The 15,338-nt window shown below is 30.2% G+C and overlaps 1 protein-coding gene across 1 annotated transcript in view; it reads left to right on the top strand.

Moving 5' to 3' along the window:
* LOC111422335 (sodium-dependent neutral amino acid transporter B(0)AT3) overlaps positions 1-15,338 on the top strand; it is a 39,543-nt gene that overhangs the window by 12,066 nt on the left and 12,139 nt on the right. The window contains exons 2-4 of the mRNA XM_023055543.2: positions 4,075-4,686; positions 12,560-12,732; positions 12,793-13,476. Of these exons, the coding sequence (XP_022911311.1) occupies positions 4,176-4,686; positions 12,560-12,732; positions 12,793-13,476 (1,368 nt within the window). The 5' untranslated portion in view covers positions 4,075-4,175. The remainder of the gene's footprint in view (positions 1-4,074; positions 4,687-12,559; positions 12,733-12,792; positions 13,477-15,338) is intronic.

Raw genomic sequence — 15,338 nt, 5'->3', positions numbered from 1 at the left:
AAATGTTTTAATTTACTAAAATCATTACTTTTTAATTGGGAAAGGTTTTGTTTCAAAAAATCATATAAAATCAATTTGTTATTAAATTTTTTTAATTTTTTCAATTTTCAAAACAAAAATTAATCCTCTTTTTAATGAAAGCGGCCGTTTCTAAAAATTCGTTGTGGTTCTTAAGAAAAAATGCTTAAAGTTCAATCCCGATTTTTAATTCAGCAATTTTTTTCTTTCAACTTTAAAAATTCATATAAAATCAATTTATTTATGAATTGATTCGAAACGTATTGAGTACATAAAAGAAAGCTTTCCCTATTTAGTGGTCCAAACCGTTTTTGAAAATATTTCTTAGTTTTTGAGATAAAAATGTTTCAATTTATTACAATTATTAATTTATAATTGAAGAACGTTTTGTTTCAAAAAATCATATAAAATCAATTTGTTATTAAATTTTTTAAATTTTCTCAATTTATAACACAAAAATTAATACTCTTTTTAATGAAAGCGGCCGTTTCTAAAAATTATTTTTGGTTCTTAAGAAAAAATGCTTAAAGTTCAATCCCGATTTTTAATTCAACAATTTTTCTCTTTCAACTTTAAAAATTCATATAAAATCGATTTATTTATGAATTGATTCGACGCTTATTGAGTAGATAAAAGAAAGATTTCCCTATTTATTGGTCTAAGGCGTTTTTGAAAATATTTCTTAGTTTTTCAGATAAAGATGTTTTAATTTACCAAAATTATTCCTTAATAATTGATGAAGGTTTTGTTTCAAAAAATCATATAAAATCAATTTGTTAATAATTTTTTTTAATTTTTTCAATTTTTAACTCAAAAATTAATTCTCTTTTTAATGAAAGCGACCGTTTTTTAAAATTCCTTTTGGTTCTTGGGAAAAAAATTCTTAAGTTCAATCCCGATTTTTAATTCAACAATTTTTTACTTTCAACTTTAAAAATTCATATAAAATCGATTTATTTATGAATTGATTCGAAACTTATTGAGTAGATAAAAGAAATCTTTCCCTATTTAGTGGTCCAAACCGTTTTTGAAAATATTTTTTAGTTTTTGAGATAAAAATGTTTTAATTTACCAAAATTATTACTTAATAATTGATGAAGGTTTTATTTCAAAAAATCATATAAAATCGATTTGTTATTAAATTCTTTTAATTTTTTCAATTTTTAACACAAAAATTAATCCTCTTTTTAATGAAAGCGACCGTTTTTAAAAATTCCTTTTGGTTCCTGAGAAAAAAATTCTTAAAGTTCAATCCCGATTTTTAATTCAACAATTTTTCTCTTTCAAATTTAAAAATTCATATAAAATCGATTTATTTATAAATTGATTCGAATCTTATTGAGTAGATAAAAGAAAGCTTTCCCTATTTAGTGGTCCAAACCGTTTTTGAAAATATTTCTTAGTTTTTGAGATAAAAATGTTTTAATTTACTAAAATCATTACTTAATAATTGGTGAAGGTTTTGTTTCAAAAAATCATATAAAATCAATTTCTTATTAAATTTTTTAAATTTTCTCAATTTTTAACACAAAAATTAATCCTCTTTTTAATGAAAGCGACCGTTTTTAAAAATTCCTTTTGGTTCTTGAGAAAAAATGCTTAAAGTTCAATCACGATTTTTAATTCAAGAATTTTTTTCTTTCAACTTTAAAAATTCATATAAAATCGATTTATTTATGAATTGATTCGAAACTTATTGAGTAGATAAAAGAAAGCTTTCCCTATTTAGTGGTCCAAACCGTTTTTGAAAATATTTCTTAGTTTTTGAGATAAAAATGTTTTAATTTACCAAAATTATTACTTAATAATTGATGAAGGTTTTGTTTTAAACAAATCATATAAAATCAATTTCTTATTAAATTTTTTAAATTTTCTCAATTTTTAACTCAAAAATTAATCCTCTTTTTAATGAAAGCGACCGTTCTTAAAAATTTCTTTTGGTTCTTGAGAAAAAAATGCTTAAAGTTCAATCACGTTTTTTAATTCAACAATTTTTCTCTTTCAACTTTAAAAATTCATATAAAATCGATTTATTTATAAATTGATTCGAAACTTATTGAGTAGATAAAAGAAATCTTTCCCTATTTAGTGGTCCAAAGCGTTTTTGAAAATATTTCTTAGTTTTTGAGATAAAAATGTTTTAATTTACTAAAATCATTACTTAATAATTGATAAAGGTTTTGTTTCAAAAAATCATATAAAATCAATTTGTTAATAAATTTTTTTAATTTTTTCAATTTTCTACTCAAAAATTAATCCTCTTTTTAATGAAAGCGACCGTTTTTTAAAATTCCTTTTGGTTCTTGAGAAAAAAATTCTTAAAGTTCAATCTCGATTTTTAATTCAACCATTTTTCTCTTTCAACTTTAAAAATTCATATAAAATCGATTTATTTATAAATTGATTTGAAACTTATTGAGTAGATAAAAGAAAGCTTTCCCTATTTAGTGGTCCAAACCGTTTTTGAAAATATCTCTTAGTTTTTGAGATAAAAATGTTTTAATTTACCAAAATTATTACTTAATAATTGATGAATGTTTTATTTCAAAAAATCATATAAAATCAATTTCTTATTAAATTTTTTAAATTTTCTCAATTTTTAACACAAAAATTAATCCTCTTTTTAATGAAAGCGACCGTTTTTAAAAATTCCTTTTTGTTCTTGAGAAAAAATGCTTAAAGTTCAATCACGATTTTTAATTCAACAATTTTTTTCTTTCAACTTTAAAAATTCATATAAAATCGATTTATTTATGAATTGATTCGAAACTTATTGAGTAGATAAAAGAAAGCTTTCCCTATTTAGTGGTCCAAACCGTTTTTGAAAATATTTCTTAGTTTTTGAGATAAAAATGTTTTAATTTACCAAAATTATTACTTAATAATTGATGAAGGTTTTGTTTCAAAAAATCATATAAAATCAATTTGTTAATAAATTTTTTTAATTTTTTCAATTTTTAACTCAAAAATTAATCCTCTTTTTAATGAAAGCGACCGTTTTTTAAAATTCCTTTTGGTTCCTAAGAAAAAAATTCTTAAAGTTCAATCACGATTTTTAATTCAACAATTTTTTTCTTTCAACTTTAAAAATTCATATAAAATCGATTTATTTATGAATTGATTCGGAACTTTTTGAGTAGATAAAAGAAAGCTTTCCCTATTTACTGGTCCAAACCGTTTTTGAAAATATTTCTTAGTTTTTGAGATAAAAATATTTTAATTCACCAAAATTATTACTTAATAATTGATGAAGGTTTTGTTTCAAAAAATCATATAAAATCAATTGGTTATTAAATTCTTTTAATTTTTTCAACTTTTAACACAAAAATTAATCCTCTTTTTAATGAAACCGACCGTTTTTAAATATTCCTTTTGGTTCCCGAGAAAAATATTCTTAAACTTCAATCCCGATTTTTAATTCAACAATTTTTCTCTTTCAACTTTAAAAATTCATATAAAATCGATTTATTTATGAATTGATTCGAAACTTATTGAGTAGATAAAAGAAAGCTTTATTTCATTTGTAGCAACAGTTATTTTTTCAATTTGTAACAGGTTTCTAGAACTTTCTCGGTTGCCGAAGAACGCCAAGCTCTATCCTCGTACTGATTGAGACAATATTGAACTCATGGTCTCTATATTCTATTTTCAAAGATCCTTAATTTCAACGAAATTGAAACGTTCCCCCATTTCCTTATCGTATTTTCTGAGTTTTCCCTCCGCGTGTTTAACAAATCATCTCTTTCACGGTAACGACATCTACCATCTATACGTTTAGATATAATTGAATTCTGTTAGGAAAAAAATGGATATTATGCGAATGTTTAACATTTAATGAAAAAAATTCTTATAAATTTTATATGGGTTTGACAAAGGCAATCGGGACAAAGCAATTTATCATCCCAATATCAAACCACGCTTACCATAAATCTTCCCACATTCTTCGAAAGAGATCAATACTTTCGTTAAAGCTTAAAATCGCCGCTCTCTTTCTATCTATAAATACATTACAAAGTTGATTATTATTTAAAAAATACGTTAATTATTTATTTTTAGATATGTGATAGATTAAAAGTCCAAAATTAAATCACCGAGTCATCAACTATAAAAAAGAACCGTCCTAAACTTCAAGAAGCCCCTTTGAAAATAAAACGAAAATGGCAAATACAGCTCATTTAGTCCGGAGACAAAGCTCCCGCGATTTAAACCCCCAAAGATCACTCGATCGACTCGAATTGAGGGAGATGCGGGGGCGTTTGGTTGTCGTTGAAAATGGAAACACGAATAACATGTACGGAGCGACGAACATAGCCTTCGAAGATACAAGCCCCAATTCGAAACAGACCCAAATCAAATCGGCTTCAAGCAGTAAAAGGGGATCCCAAGACGGGAAAGTTTTTAAGCCGGAAAGTGGGGAGGATGATCGGGAATCTTGGGATAGTAAGTTAACATTTTTGTTGGCAACAGTTGGTTACGCCGTTGGATTGGGGAACGTCTGGAGATTTCCCTATTTAGCACAAAAGAACGGCGGAGGAGCGTTTTTGATTCCCTATTTTATTATGTTGGCGGTCGAAGGGATTCCAATTTTTTATCTTGAATTAGCGATTGGGCAAAGGTTGAGGAAAGGTGCCATTGGAGTGTGGAATCAAGTTTCATGTTATCTTTCAGGTAAAAAAAAGTATAAGTTAATTAGATCATTAGTTTTAAAGATTTAAAGTGAGATCAAACATCACGCATTTATCTCAAAAAAACAAAAAGTTCGATTTTTCAACTATTAATTTTGACATATTTGTCAACTTTATAAAAAATCCTTTAAAATGAGTCCAAACTCGACATATTTAACTTTGATATTAATGGAGATACATTCACTTCCGGTTTGAAACGTCAACGTCAATTTTGACATATTTGTCATCTTCATTAAAAAACCTTTAAAATGAGTCCAAAGATGACGCACTTATCTCAAAAAACAAAAAAGTTAGAATAAAAAACATTAAACCCGAAGTTAGCAACAATGAAGATAACAATTTAATTTTTAAATATTAATACCAACCTTAATTTTTTATTTTTTTTTTATTATATTTTTGTTTTTGTGACAAATATGAATACATTTTATAAAAATTAAGAATATGTCAAAATGACGTTGACATTTCAAACCGGAAGTTGCTTATATCTCGAGTAATATTGGAATTAAATGTATCATGTTTGGACTCATTTTAAAGGATTTTTCACGTAGAACATAGCATGGTGTCTCTGCAGGTCATCCTCAGTCTGTGCAATAATAGCTCATTTCGTTTTTAGTCCCAGATCCAATGATGCCATCTTTCAACTATTCATTTTGACATATTTGTCAACTTCATAAAAAATCCTTTAAAATGAGTCCAAACTCGACATATTTAACTTTAATATTAATGGAAATACAATTACTTCCGGTTTGAAACGTCAACGTCAATTTTGACATATTTGTCATCTTCATTAAAAAAACCTTTAAAATGAGTCCAAAGATGACGCACTTATCTCAAAAAACGAAAAAGTTAGAATAAAAAACATTAAACCCGAAGTTAGCAACAATGAAGATAACAATTTAATTTTTAAATATTAATACCAACCTTAATTTTTTATTTTTTTTATTATATTTTTGTTTTTGTGACAAATATTGAGGCATTTTATAAAAATAAAGAATATGTCAAAATAACATTGACATTTCAAACCGGAAATTGTTTATATCTCGAGTAATATTGGAATTAAACGTATCATGTTTGGACTCATTTTAAAGGATTTTTCACGACGATTACAAATATGTCAAAATTGACGTTGACATTCTTAACCGGAAGTTGACCATAACTTTATTAATATTGAAGATAAATATGTCGTGTTTGTACTCATTTTAAAGGATTTTTAATGAAGATTGCAAATATGTCAAAATTGAGGTTGGCATTTTAAACCTGGAGTTAGTTATCATATAATAGAAGTTTTATAACTGAAGTTAATTTAGTGTTAGTCACTTTTCCGAACTTTCTTTTTATTTTTAACGAGTTTTTTGGGTCATTTCACATTGATTAAAAAAATCATTTTTTGAAACATCATTTTGACTTTAGTATTTGTGATTACATTTATGACACGACTTGCAGAAACACTCTGTATAATGTTTTTTATTCTAACTTTTTTACTTTTTGAGATAAGTGCGTCATCTTTGGACTCATTTTAAAGGTTTTTTAATGAAGATGACAAATATGTCAAAATTGACGTTGACGTATCAAACCGGAAGTGATTGTAGCTCCATTAATATCAAAGTTAAATATGTCGACTTTGGACTCATTTTAAAGGTTATTTTATGAAGATTATAAATATAATAATAAATTTAAAGTTGACATTGACAGCTGAAATTTTTTTTTGACGACTAAACCAGAATGTGTCTAGTTCACGTTCTAGACGGCTAAACCCGAATGATTCTAGTTGATAGTGCTAGTATAAAACTAGAACTAACACTAGACCTAGCGAATTTATTTTGGGAAAATGATATTTATTTAAAATAGAATTATTGAAACAACCGGTTTCGGCTTTTCAACATCTTCAAGAGGCATTTTAGTATTTTATATATACAATATATCAATATGTAAGTCGATAATTTACGCTTTCTTTACTTTATTTTTTTAATTATTACAATTAACGAGTTGATTGGGTTTAGGTTGGTTTGTTTTAGGATTGGGTTGGGTTGGATTGCTTTAGAGTTAAGCCCACACCGTCTAGTTTGCACTACAACAACATTTCTAATGATAATGCTAGTATAAAACTAGAATTAACTCTAGACCTAGAACTAGAATCATTCGGATTTAGCCGCACGTCTCTAAAGACGGCTAAACCCGAATGATTCTAGATCTAGGTATAGTGATAGTTCTAATTTTACACTAGCACTATTACCATGTAGAACTAACACTATACCTAGAACTAGAATCATTTGGGTTTAGCCACACGTCTCTAAAGATGGCTAAACCCGAATGATTCTAATTCTAGGTATAGTGTTAGTTCTAATTTTACACTTGCACTGTCACTAGAACCAGAGGCGGTGCTACCGGGGGGTGCAAGGGGTGCACTGCACCCGGGCGCCGCCTAAAAGGGGACGCCGGCGCTTTTTTAATGTTTTCTCCAACAAATGTATTTAGACCTGTCAGCAGTAGCTAGTCTTCAGAAAGCAGTATTTAGTCTCCACAAAGCAATTTTAGTCTTTACAAGGCAGTATTTAGTGTTCCAGACACTGTATTTAGACCTGTCGGAAGTATCTAGTCTTCAGAAAGCAGTATTTAGTCTTCTAGAAGCAGTATCTAGTCTTCTGCCAAAGTTATGTATGTTGTCTCCAAAATATTTTTTCTTTCTTTTGCAGTATTTAGACCTGTTAGCAGTATCTAGTCTTCAGAAAGCAGTATTTAGTCTCCACAAAGCAATTTTGGTCTTTAGAAAGCAGTATTTAGTGTTCCAGATGCTGTATTTAGACCTGTCGGCAGTATCTAGTCTTCAGAAAGCAGTATTTAATCTTCCAGAGCAGTATCTAGTCTTCTGAAAGCAGTATTTAGTTTTTTAGAAGCAGTGTTTAGTCTTCTGCCAACGTTATGTATGTTTTGTTCTTGATACTGACAGCTACTTCTTTCTGCGTGTCTATCATCATCTTTTTGGGAGCCTCTTATTATCTATACGGATCTTGTACCACCCGGTACCTCATTTCTGCAGCTGTTACTTTGGTTTTGTGCTTATCCTGTATTGGCAAAGTTTCCGTATTGGTGATTTTCTGTCCTGTGCAATAACAAGACAAGTCCATTGGTTTCTTGTTCATATTCTTCGCATTCTTTTATTGAACACATAAGTATAGCCATGAAAAATCATGTTTGGTTTATAATCAATTTTTTGTTTTCTCTGAACAGTAATTTCAGACTTCATGTGGACTTTGAACAATGTAATTCCTGTTTATTGCTGAAGTCTAGTTTATAACTATTGCAATTTCAGACTTTTTCTTGCAAATTAATCTCCTGACCAGAGTATTCTCGACTATTCCCTTAAGTTTGGTTTTTCACCAGTATAGTTCTTAAATTTTTGCTGAAGTATGAATTATGATTGTTCCAGTCTTTTTTAAGTTTATTTATATTTCTTTGATTATATATTTTTTTTAATGAAAATGCATTTTTTAATTTTTTTAAATCAAAATGAATTTTTAATTTTTCCCCCTGCATATTGGACGCTCCCCCTCGCATTCCGCTCAAAATGCTTGGGGGGAGGGTGGGCACTCCGGGTCCCGCACCCTGGCACTGACTAGAACTAACATTATACCTAGAACTAGAAACATTTCGGTTTAGCTGTACGTCTCTTAAGACGACTGAACCCGAATGATTTTAGTTCTTGGTCTAGCGCAGCATAATAATTAAAACTAGAACTAACACTAGACCTAGAACTAGAAAGTTTCGGGTTTAGCCGTGCGTCTGAAGACATACATAACGTTGGCAGAAGACTAGATACTGCTTCTAGAAGACTAAATACTGCTTTCTGAAGACTAGATACTTCCGACAGGTCTAAATACAGCGCCTGGAACACTAAATACTGCCTTTTAAAGACTAAAATTGCTTTGTGGAGACTAAATACTGCTTTCTGAAGACTAGATACTGCTAACAGGTCTAAATACTGCAAAAGAAAGATAAAATATTTTGGAGAGAACATACATAACGTTGGCAGAAGACTAGATACTGCTTCTAGAAGACTAAATACTGCTTTCTGAAGACTAGATACTGCCGACAGGTTTAAATACAGCATCTGGAACACTAAATACTGCTCTTTAAAGACTAAAATTGCTTTGTGGAGACTATATACTGCTTTCTGAAGACTAGCTATTGCTGACAGGTCTAAATACTGCAAAAGAAAGATAAAATATTTTGGAGAGAACATACATAACTTTGGCAGAAGACTAGATACTGCTTTTAGAAGACTAAATACTGCTTTCTGAAGACTAGATACTGCCGACAGGTCTAAATACAGCATCTGGAACACCAAATACTGCTTTTTAAAGACTAAAATTGCTTTGTGGAGACTATATACTGCTTTCTGAAGACTAGCTATTGCTGACAAGTCTAAATACTGCAAAAGAAAGATAAAATATTTTGGAGAGAACATACATAACTTTGGCAGAAGACTAGATACTGCTTCTAGAAGACTAGATACTGCCGACAGATCTAAATACAGCATCTGGAATACTAAATACTGCTTTTTAAAGACTAAAATTGCTTTGTGGAGACTAAATATTGCTTTCTGAAGACTAGCTATTGCTGACAGGTCTAAATACTGCAAAAGAAAGATAAAATATTTTGGAGAGAACATACATAACTTTGGCAGAAGACTAGATACTGCTTCTAGAAGACTAAATACTGCTTTCTGAAGACTAGATACTGCCGACAGGTCTAAATACAGCATCTGGAACACCAAATACTGCTTTTTAAAGACTAAAATTGCTTTGTGGAGACTATATACTGCTTTCTGAAGACTAGCTATTGCTGACAGGTCTAAATACTGCAAAAGAAAGATAAAATATTTTGGAGAGAACATACATAACTTTGGCAGAAGACTAGATACTGCTTCTAGAAGACTAGATACTGTCGACAGGTCTAAATACAGCATCTGGAATACTAAATACTGCTTTTTAAAGACTAAAATTGCTTTGTGGAGACTAAATATTGCTTTCTGAAGACTAGCTATTGCTGACAGGTCTAAATACTGCAAAAGAAAGATAAAATATTTTGGAGAGAACATACATAATTTTGGCAGAAGACTAGATACTGCTTCTAGAAGACTAAATACTGCTTTCTGAAGACTAGATACTGCCGACAGGTCTAAATACAGCATCTGGAACACCAAATACTGCTTTTTAAAGACTAAAATTGCTTTGTGGAGACTAAATACTGCTTTCTGAAGACTAGCTATTGCTGACAGGTCTAAATACTGCAAAAGAAAGATAAAATATTTTGGAGAGAACATACATAACTTTGGCAGAAGACTAGATACTGCTTCTAGAAGACTAAATACTGCTTTCTGAAGACTAGATACTGCCAACAGGTCTAAATACAGCATCTGGTACACCAAATACTGCTTTTTAAAGACTAAAATTGCTTTGTGGAGACTAAATACTGCTTTCTGAAGACTAGATACTGCTAAAAGGTCTAAATACTGCAAAAGAAAGATAAAATATTTTGGAGAGAACATACATAACTTTGGCAGAAGACTAGATACTGCTTCTAGAAGACTAAATACTGCTTTCTGAAGACTAGATACTGCCGACAGGTCTAAATACAGCATCTGGAACACCAAATACTGCTTTTTAAAGACTAAAATTGCTTTGTGGAGACTAAATACTGCTTTCTGAAGACTAGATACTGCTAAAAGGTCTAAATACTGCAAAAGAAAGATAAAATATTTTGGAGAAAACATACATAACGTTGGCAGAAGACTAGATACTGCTTCTAGAAGACTAAATACTGCTTTCTGAAGACAAGATACTGCCGACAGGTCTAAATACAGCATCTGGAACACCAAATACTGCTTTTTAAAGACTAAAATTGCTTTGTGGAGACTAAATACTGCTTTCTGAAGACTAGATACTGCTAAAAGGTCTAAATACTGCAAAAGAAAGATAAAATATTTTGGAGAGAACATACATAACTTTGGCAGAAGACTAGATACTGCTTCTAGAAGACTAAATACTGCTTTCTGAAGACAAGATACTGCCGACAGGTCTAAATACAGCATCTGGAACACCAAATACTGCTTTTTAAAGACTAAAATTGCTTTGTGGAGACTAAATACTGCTTTCTGAAGACTAGATACTGCTAAAAGGTCTAAATACTGCAAAAGAAAGATAAAATATTTTGGAGAGAACATACAGAACTTTGGCAGAAGACTAGATACTGCTTCTAGAAGACTAAATACTGCTTTCTGAAGACTAGATACTGCCGACAGGTCTAAATACAGCATCTGGAACACCAAATACTGCTTTTTAAAGACTAAAATTGCTTTGTGAAGACTAAATACTGCTTTCTGAAGACTAGCTATTGCTGACAGGTCTAAATACTGCAAAAGAAAGATAAAATATTTTGGAGAGAACATACATAACTTTGGCAGAAGACTAAATACTGCTTCTAGAAGACTACATACTGCCGACAGGTCTAAATACAGCATCTGGAATACTAAATACTGCTTTTTAAAGACTAAAATTGCTTTGTGGAGACTAAATACTGCTTTCTGAAGACTAGCTATTGTTGACAGGTCTAAATACTGCAAAAGAAAGATAAAATATTTTGGAGAGAATATACATAACTTTGGCAGAAGACTAGATACTGCTTCTAGAAGACTAAATACTGCTTTCTGAAGACTAGCTATTGCTGACAGGTCTAAATACTGCAAAAAAAAGATAAAATAGTTTGGAGAGAATATACATAACTTTGGCAGAAGACTAGATACTGCTTCTAGAAGACTAAATACTGCTTTCTGAAGACTAGATACTGCCGACAGGTCTAAATACAGCATCTGGAACACCAAATATTGCTTTGTAAAGACTAAAATTGCTTTGTGGAGACTAAGTACTGCTTTCTGAAGACTAGCTATTGCTGACGGGTCTAAACACTGCAAAAAAAAGATAAAATATTTTGGAGAGAACATACATAACTTTGGCAGAAGACTAGATACTGCTACTAGAAGACTAGATACTGCCGACAGGTCTAAATACAGCATCTGGAATACTAAATACTGCTTTTTAAAGACTAAAATTGCTTTGTGGAGACTAAATACTGCTTTCTGAAGACTAGCTATTGCTGACAGGTCTAAATACTGCAAAAGAAAGATAAGATATTGTTGGAGAAAACATTAAAAAGACGCCGGCGCCCCCTTTTAGGCGGCGCCCGGGTGCAGTGTACCCCTTGCACCCCCCGGTAGCACCGCCTCTGGTTCTAGTGACAGTGCAAGTGTAAAATTAGAACTAACACTATACCTAGAAGTAGAATCATGCGGGTTTAGCCGTCTTTAGAGGCGTGTGGCTAAACCCAAATGATTCTAGTTCTAGGTATAGTGCTAGTTTTACATCGTAATAATGCTAGAACATTTAGGTTTAGACATCTCTTAAGACGGCTAAACCCAAGTGTTTCTAGTTCTAGGTATAGTGTTAGTTCTAAGTCTAGTGTTAATTCTAGTGCTACTATTAGCACAAATTTTAATTGTAATTCAGCGTCAGGTTGTCCTATATTTTTATTGAACTAAAACTAAAACCAGAACGTCTTATCGTGAAATAAGAAATTGTTGAAGTGGAGATTTTAACGTAATGCGCTTTATCAACGTTGGGTGGCGCTCAATCTTCATCCCACTTTAACAAATTTCGTTTCGCTCGAACGCTTCTTTTACCCCCAACACTTTCGTGACTTTTTCGTTTATTTAAAAAAAAATGGTTTAAACTTGAAAGCTACATCGATTTTTATAAAAGCTTTTAAACATTTTTAATTTTAATTGTATTACTTTTTTTAAGGAATTGGAATAAGTAGTGCTGTCGTATCATTCAACGTAGCCTTATATTATAACACCATAATTGCTTGGTGCTTGTTTTATCTTGCACAAAGCTTTCAATCGGAATTACCTTGGTCTGAATGTCCCAATATGTATTTTCCGAATGGATCTTATTCTCCAGAACCTGAATGTACAGTAAGTACTAATTAATTTTTACCAATTAATACTAAAATTTTATTGATTAATTTGTTTTAGGCAAGTAGTCCAACTCAATATTTTTGGTACCGCCAAACTTTAATGGTATCAGACGACATCAACACCCCACAAGTTTTTAATTGGAAAATTGCTTTATCTTTAGTCGTGGCTTGGATTTTGGTTTATATGTGTATGATAAAAGGAATTGCATCTTCAGGAAAAGTCGTTTATGTAACGGCAACTTTCCCTTACATAGTTTTAATAATATTTTTTTTCCGCGGGATAACATTAAAAGGAGCTTCCGACGGCTTAAGACACCTTTTCACCCCAAAATGGCACACAATTTTAGATCCGGTCGTTTGGTTGGAAGCTGGAACCCAAATTTTCTTTTCACTCGGCCTAGCTTTCGGTGGATTAATAGCGTTTAGTTCTTATAATCCGGTTAATAATAATTGTTATCGAGACGCTTTAATGGTTTCGATGACGAATTGCTTTACCTCGATGTTTGCTGGAATCGTGGTTTTTTCTATAATCGGATTTAAGGCGACGATGGTGTACGAAAGATGTCTCGATGATAGAAATGAAACTTTACGGTATATTTTTGGGGCAAATTTTACCGAGATTCTTGGTAATAAAGAATTAAAAAGTGGAGGAATTTTTAATTTTACTGGAATTAATGGAAATTTTCGAAGCGTTGTTATTCCGGAACTTCCAATTTGTGATTTAGAAAAAGAATTGGGAAATGTAAAAAAATAAATAATTATTAAAGTTTTCTACTATAAAAATTTCAAATTAATTTTTACTAAAAGATGGCGCTGATAGTTTTGTCAATATTTCTGTCATATTTAGTTATAATGAAATAAAAAGAAACGTTATAAATTTAATCTGACGAATTTTGCATCGGGATTTGGTTCTGCACCAGCATAATCTACAATTAATTTAATGTAATCAATGATAGACAAAGCCGAGTATTAACGATTGGCTTTGAAGAAATTGGAAATTGTCCCAAAACTGTTGGATTGCGCTGAATTGAGTTATGCTTATTACAATATGTTTCAGTATTAATTCTTACTCTTCTTCGTCCAGGCGAAGAAGCAAGAATCAGAGAAAATGTTAATCATAGGCACTTATGATTAATGACAGTATTTCATGGACGAGGTTGTAGCTTTTTGCGAATAACTCGAAAACGATGCGTCGAAACAAAAATTTCTAAGAATGAAAATAATTTTAAAATGAAATAGGCTTTTAGAATCAGTTGAAAAATTTAAGGATTTATGATATAATAAAAAAGTTTAAAGGAACACCTCTATAGCATTGATTCCGTGGTTGCATATTTTCAAAAGTGATCTTAAACGATTTTTCATGATAAAATTGTACTGTTTAACAAATTTTATTTTTCTAAGATAAACCATATTGAAAATATTTAAGAAAATGTCTCTTTTAGGTGTTGGACACTGCAGATAATATCAAGTTCAACCCCAATAGGACTTTTTTCATTGAATACAACTTTATTTATTATTAGCAACGTCATTGTAACAATCCCAATATGATATATAAAATCTCATCAACAACAATTTTGTCGAATTTCCCAATTTTCGCTGATTAAGTTTTAAAAATTCGTATAAAATCCAGTTCTTGAAATATGAGTATGAAAATTTCCCAAAAAATTAATAAAAGTGTCCTCTTTCCAATGAACCAACCCGTTTTGAAAAATAACTTTTCGTTTTTGAGAAAACAATATTTAAAGTTTTAATAAAATTTTCGATGTTGCAATTTTCATCGATAACTTTCAAAATTCGCTATAAAATTAATTTCTTGAAGGATCGTTGTGGAAATATCACCAATTATTAATTAAAGTATCCTCTTTTTAATGCAAAAAGCCGTTTTGAAAAATCACTTTTAGTTCTTGAGAAATAAATTTTTGAAATGATCGAGAATTTTTTCGAATTTTGCAATTTTCGCCGATTAAGTTTTAAAAATTCGTATAAAATCCAGTTCTTGGAATATGAGTATAAAAATTTCTCAAAGTGTTAATAAAAGTGTCCTCTTTCCAATGAACCAACCCGTTTTGAAAACTAACTTTTAGTTTTTGAAAAAACAATGTTTGAATTTTTGATAAAATTTTCGATGTAGCAATTTTCATCGATAACTTTCAAAATTCGCTATAAAATTAATTTCTTGAAGGATCCTTGTGGAAATATCACCAATTATTAATAAAAGTATCCTTTTTTTAATGCAAAAAGCCGTTTTGAAAAATCACTTTTAGTTCTTGAGAAATAAATTTTTGAAATGATGGACAATTTTTTCAAATTTTGCAATTTTCGTGGATTAAGTTTTAATAATTCGTATAAAATCGATTTCTTGGAATATGAGTATGAAAATTTCCCAAAATGTTGATAATTGTGTGCTCTTTCCAATGAACCAACCCGTTTTGAAAAATAACTTTTAATTTTTGAGAAAACAATATTTGAAGTTTTGATAAAATTTTCGACCTTGCAATTTTCATCGATAACCTTCAAAATTTGCCATAAAGTTAATTTCTTGAAGAATCCCTGTGGAGATATCACTAATTATTAATTAAAGTATGTTCTTTTTAATGCAACAAG

The sequence above is a fragment of the Onthophagus taurus genome, chromosome 1 (genome assembly GCF_036711975.1).
Source record: "Onthophagus taurus isolate NC chromosome 1, IU_Otau_3.0, whole genome shotgun sequence".
In the NCBI taxonomy this organism is placed as follows: Eukaryota; Metazoa; Arthropoda; class Insecta; order Coleoptera; family Scarabaeidae; genus Onthophagus; species Onthophagus taurus.
The sequence above is the reverse complement of the archived record's forward strand: the minus strand, read 5'-3'. Positions and strand labels throughout refer to the sequence as shown.